Source organism: Delphinapterus leucas, chromosome 18 (assembly GCF_059928025.1).
Source record: "Delphinapterus leucas isolate spDelLeu-1000000601 "Yukka" chromosome 18, BTC_Dleu_Yukka2, whole genome shotgun sequence".
Classification (NCBI taxonomy): domain Eukaryota; kingdom Metazoa; phylum Chordata; class Mammalia; order Artiodactyla; family Monodontidae; genus Delphinapterus; species Delphinapterus leucas.
Window position 1 is genome coordinate 53863396 of NC_143146.1, and position 6000 is coordinate 53869395.

At 42.3% G+C, this 6000-nt stretch overlaps 1 protein-coding gene across 2 annotated transcripts in view; it reads right to left on the reverse strand.

Moving 5' to 3' along the window:
* The window catches only part of SUGT1 (SGT1 assembly cochaperone of MIS12 kinetochore complex), a 43343-nt gene extending 37816 nt beyond the window's left edge, over positions 1–5527 (reverse strand). The window contains exons 1-2 of one of the 2 annotated variants that reach the window (XM_022574950.3): positions 5404–5525; positions 5253–5310 (exon numbers count right to left, since the gene is read on the reverse strand). In XM_022574950.3, coding sequence (XP_022430658.1) covers positions 5253–5310; positions 5404–5441 — 96 coding nt within the window. In that variant the 5' untranslated portion in view covers positions 5442–5525. Of the gene's footprint in view, positions 1–5252; positions 5311–5403 lie in introns of both variants that reach the window. The other variant, XM_089899475.1, reaches the window with a different exon arrangement.
* Positions 5528–6000: the final 473 nt, after the last annotated feature.

The following is a 6000-nucleotide window of genomic DNA, read 5'->3' on the forward strand; positions in this document are numbered from 1 at the left end:
TCCCTCTCACTAGAATGCTCTTCCCCTACATGTGCACAGAAAATCCATTCCCTCACTTCCTAGTCAGTGACTGCGCCAGAGATAGGATTCAAATCCAGGTCTGTCTGACTCCAAATCAAATTTTAACCACTAAATATTGCCTCATGGTAAAATTTTACTCCAAGTTTCTTTCACACACCATCTAACATTTGTATTAATACAAGATTTTCTAATACTTTGAAATTCTTAAGCTAAAAACACCATCTTCCACTAAGCTTTCAAACAATTTTGAAAACAGCTGATGGCTTCTTACATATCTACTCAAATATATCATAAAACCACATTTCCAGCCTCTCCTCACCAAGAAAATGTACATTATAGGTCAAAAAGGCTGTTACAGATTATAATAATATCTGGATCATCAATTCAAAAAGTATTTTTATTTTTTCCAGTAGTCAGGTTTTTCTGTTTGTTTTTCAAAAAGTATTTTTAAACACATATTATGGAATAAACATAGGCCAGACACTGGAGGTTCAAAGATGAATAAAATATTCCTTTTCTTTAGGAGTCAGGTATAAACTTCTGAATTTTGAACCAATTTGCAAGTGACCTTTAAAAACACAAACCAATTGTTGGTTAAGGAGAACCAGTTATGGTCATTCAGTTAAATAAACTAAGCAACTGACTTATTAGGCTATCAATAAAAAAAGTTACCAAAAAACCACTCAACACAAACTGAACATTATAACACACCAACTTGTAAGTCATGAATAAAACACAACAATAAATTTATTTTGAATAAGGAATATACCAGAAAAAGTGACGTTAAAATAATTACTTGTGGTTGTCTTAACTACATCTGACTTGTGGCAGTGTTTTCAGTGTTCTACTGTTTCTGTGACAACAGCTGCTGGCTGCTAGAATACAAAGGGACTAAAGAGGTATCTCAAAAGGCAAGGACTTCAGTGCCAACATTTGAATCACGGCAGCAAAGTGCTATTTAATCAGGCTTACACAAAACGTATCCAAAGATATAGTACTTCTCACAGAAAATGGGTTGTGTTATAGTTCACAAAAGAAACCCATGAAGTGTAAAATATAATTACACTGAAATCTTTAACAAGATAATGATAAAGGAAGTACCCTGATAACACAGAACGAGAGGGGGAAAATTCCTTTTTAAGTCATTAAAATTGTTTAAGACTTGGATCTTAGAAAATTAATTTCCAAATCTTTATAGAGCTTTAGGCTCTCTTAAAATGCTATCCAAAAAGGTTACTTGTTGTTAAGATTATAAGCAAAAGCAGACTGCTCAGACTGACCTAACATTTAAAGGCCTTTAGCTCTGGATATCTCAGCCTGACTCCACTTGCCATTTTCTTCTAGTCACAGCTAAACCCCAATCATGGATAAACAAGAGGATCAAGCCTTCTCCATTCCTAAACTAGCAAGCACCCCTGGAGAAAAATCACATAACCATGTAGAACTGGTATACTTTATGCTAACCAGCCATGCCCTCAACAAAGCTATCTGTGGTCAACTACTTCAAAGTCAGCTCCCAAGCAATTATATCATACACCCCAATCCTACCCACTCCTCCAGAGGATGACCTTGATGCCTTGAACCTGCGACTTGTCACTTCTAAACTCGATAACCTTGAGCAAGTTAATCTCTTTAGCCTCAGCGTCCTTGTAAATGCACCTCACAGTTGTTCCAAGAATTGTGGTAGGAGTCATTTAACACACCTGAGTGCCTACTACATCCCAGGCACTACGCTGAGAACACAGTGGTAAACAGATACACAAAACCCCTGCACTCTTGAAGCTTACATTGGGGCCCAATTCAGATAAGGTCGTCAGAGAAAACATCTTCCTTGAGAAGGTGACATTTCAGAGAAATCTAGAGTGATGAGCATTTCCAAGCAAAACAAGAGGTAGTCAATAGAGAGTACGTTCTAGGCAAAAGAACTGCCAAGTCCAAAGGCCCTGCACCAGGACTGAGCTCGACACATCTGAGTAGCAGAAAGCAAGCCAGCGTGGCTAGAACCTAGAGAAGAATCTATAAGATGTCTACCTCAAGGGCCTCACCCTTGTACCTTACATTACTTATCCTCATAATCACCCTTTCAAGTGGTCCTAGTTAATCCCATTTTACAGACAGGAAATCTGATCCAGAAAAGTGATAGCAGGAACTTTCTTGAAACCAGGATATGGACCCAAGCAGTCTGATTCCAGAGCCCATGCTCTTAAGCACTACTCACACTGGGCCTCAAAAGATTCTCATAATCCACATATATGTTTTCTCCCTCTACTGAATTGAGACTTCCTCTGCAAAGTTTTTTTTACTTCCCCAGTTAGCCTCTGCTATGCTCTTTACTGTACCTGATACACCACTCCACTGGAGTACTTATATTTTAATGATCTGTTGACTTGCCTGTCTCTCTCCACTAGACTACAAACTCCCTCACTACAGTAGTTTCATCTTTAGCTCGCTGGCTCCCAGTACAGCATTTGCCACTAACGTTGTTTGTTTAATGAGTGAAAAATGTAATCAGCTTGATACACTTTCTCTTTATTCTTAATTGATGGTCTTACATAAAAATGTGACATTTTAACTGATGTAATATCAAGCGACCTTAATTTTAAAATAGCTACTGTTAAACCAACCCTTGGGAAAATCTAGAGGGAAACAGACTCTCACTTCTCATCAAGGTTCCGGCCCTACTCATTATTACCAATTACTTAGTAATTAACATTTGCCTGTTTATCTCTGTGAGAAGGTTATCTTAAGTTTTAAAAAGAACATTTCCTCTTAACACAAGCTGGTTCTTATCATGATCATTCTCCCCACCCCCAGTTTTTGATTCAGGTCTGTGGTAGGTCCTGAGAATCTGCATTTCTAACAAATTCCCAGGTGATGCTTCTGCAGAAGGTCTGGGGATCATGCTTTTGAAAGCCGCTATTCTACAGCACTAGACTAAGAATCAGGAAACGTGTCCTGAGGCCCCTATTCTGCCTCTAACTGGCCGCATACATCTCTATGACAGATCACTTGGACTTCTTTTGGTCTGTTTTCTTCTGTAAAAGGCACGGGTAAGGAGTACTGGCCTACTGGAGTCATAAGTACTTTCAGAAAATCTGGGGTGGAGAATTCCCTGGCAGTCCGTGCTTCCACTGCAGGGGACACGGGTTTGATCCCTGTTTGGGGAACTAAGATCCCACATGCCTGCAGCGCAGCCAAAAAAAAAAAAAAAACAAAATCTGGGGTGGGGTCCAAGAATTTGCATTTCTCTGAGTTCCTAAGTGATGCTGATGCTACTGGTCCAAGAGCCACACTTTACGGACAAATGTACTAACGCTAATCACACACCTACACTATCCAATTTCACTCCTAGAAAGAAAAAAACAAATGCACTCCCAAAAGAAAGGACTGCATGTGTTCACCAAAATACATGTACAAGAAAATTCAGTGGTTTTATTCATACTAGCTAACAACTGGAAATATCCCAAATGTTCACTGTTAGAATAAACTGTGCTATATTAATACAGTGGAATACTACACAGCAGTGAAAAGCAAACAACTTATGGATGTATCTCCCATAATGATTAAAGCAAGACAGAGTATCTACACTCAACTGAATACCTAGTGTATGATACTTTTTATATGAAGTCCAAGAAAAACTAACTGATGGTGACAGAGTACAGAACAGGTGGGTAAGAGGAATTATTGGCTGGGGAAAAACATGAGAAAGCCTTGAGAATGGAAGTATTCTATATCTTGATCTGGGTGGTATACATACATGTAAAACTTCAAGTTCATTAGTACAGACTTAATATTTGTGTTAGATATCCCACTTCAATAAATAATTTTAAAAGTAACTGAGATGTAACGTGACAAAGAATTCATTACATTAATATCCTTTAATAGCAACTATTATATAAACTAGATTTCCAAAGGAGGCACGGGGCCTAAGAGGACCATAACAAAGGTAGATTCTGAAAATTAACAGCTATCTAGCTGACATAAGGAATTATGGAGAAAAACTCTCAGTGCCTCTGGTAACATTACTCTAATAGTGATCCCAAAAGCATCACTAGGAAACATCACAGCACTACCGAGTAATTAACCACTTTATTTGAAGGTGTTTGTATCCCAGCCCCAAAAGCATAATGCAACCTAAAAGGCCCCAAAGGACCCACGCCCTGGTTTCCTCCCCACCTCATTTCTTACTCCACTTTCATCCCATTCTAACCAAATGGGCCTTCTTGCTGCTCCTTGCACAGCTGACTTCATTCCTACCTCAGCATCCTGACACTGACTCCTCTTCCTGCCTGAAATAATCTTTCCCCAGAGCTTCCAAGCTCACTCCCTCATGCCTCTTCTCAAATGTCATGACTCCTCTACTAACCACGGAACAAATTTCTTTTAGAAGTCATAGCTAGGAAAAAGGTTCTCTTGCCTCAAATTCCTAACCTTACATATGTTAAGCCATAAGAGCAAAACAAAGTTTCCTCTTTTTTATGCTTCAAAGCAAGAAACCCCTGGCTAAATTTTGTGACCCACTACATCATGTATTCTTAGTTTGGGCTCTCTTTATTACTTCAAATTATTATTTAGCTCTTGCTCTTTTGCTTTCCTTCACAGCGTTATAGTTTTTCACTTAACACAAACACAAAGTGCCTTCCAAGTCAGTCAAATACATAAATAAGACTTTAATCCAGAGCAGACAGTGCCTTCCACACAGCTGCCCCCAAGAAATTGTTTTGAGGAATAAACAAATGAGTGGATAATGAACAGTGACTGGACATCTGGAAATTTTCGGGCACACACGGGAAAAGGTTTCTGTTCCAATAGTGTGAGTTCATACACGCACTCAGCACAAACCTGGTACACAGAAATGGCAAGGATGATTGTCAAACGAAAAACCGAATGAATAAACATCAAGCCTTAGATTTCACTTTTTGCTCTCAGTCACAAATGCCATTTAAAAAACAAACAAACCCTTTCAGACCAACTATGAATGTTACCTCTACCCCCAAAATGGAGAGCAGGTTTTACTAAGCAGCTCCAAGGATGCAGGAACGGACTAGGGATGGGAAGCGTAACCGGGCCGCTGCGGGACACAGAAGGGAGAGGCGGAGTCTGTCAACATCGGGGCTGAGACAGGAAAAGCAGCAGCCCCGACCCCAGGAAGACAGTGCAGGGAAGAGGCGGGGTGGGCCGGAACCCAACGCGGCTGCGTTCCCCAGAGCACAGTGAACCGGCTCTCTCACCTCCAACGCCGCCTGGGGGTCCTCGTCGATCAGAGCATCAGAGAAGCTCCGGAAAAACCTGCCAGGAAAACAACGACTTCAGCAGGGCTCTCTAACTAAAGAAAGACGAAGGGGGATACAAATGATAGCAAAGAGAAGGAAAAACACGCACCTCTGGGCTGCTGCAGGTGCCGCAGCAGCCGCCGCCATCTCTAATAGTTACTGTTACCGCTGCTGGAGCTGCTCCTACCGAGGTTACCACCTCCGCCGACGCCCAAGGGGGAAACTTCTGGAGAAACACCAACCGAGCTTCCGTCCTACGTAGCCAATGAGCAGCCACGTAGCGTGCCGCGAGGGGAGGGGAGGTGAAGCGCGGGCGCGGGTTGGGCTGGGACCTTGGAGGACCGACTCTCCTGGCCCACCCCGCCCCCACCCCCGGCCGGCGAGCAGCCTGTCAGGCCCCGCCCCCTGCAGCCATGGTTACGCAGGCGGAGGCGTAAACCAGTCCCAGCGCGCACCCACACAGCCGCAGAGCCTCAGTGGGTGGTAGGTCGAAAGGACGTTTGTGTCGTACTGTTATCGCTCAGGAACGTGTGGCGTTTGGGGTCGTTTGTATGTCTGTTAGTAATAATAACACAAGGCACATCGAGCTCCCTTTTCTCTGCAGCTCTCATCATGGCTCCCGGAGGCAGCTAAGCTTTTCGTGACCCGTGACGTTCTCGGCTACGTGTTCTTTTCCGGGAGCGAGTTCCGGATGGCGCGTCGATGC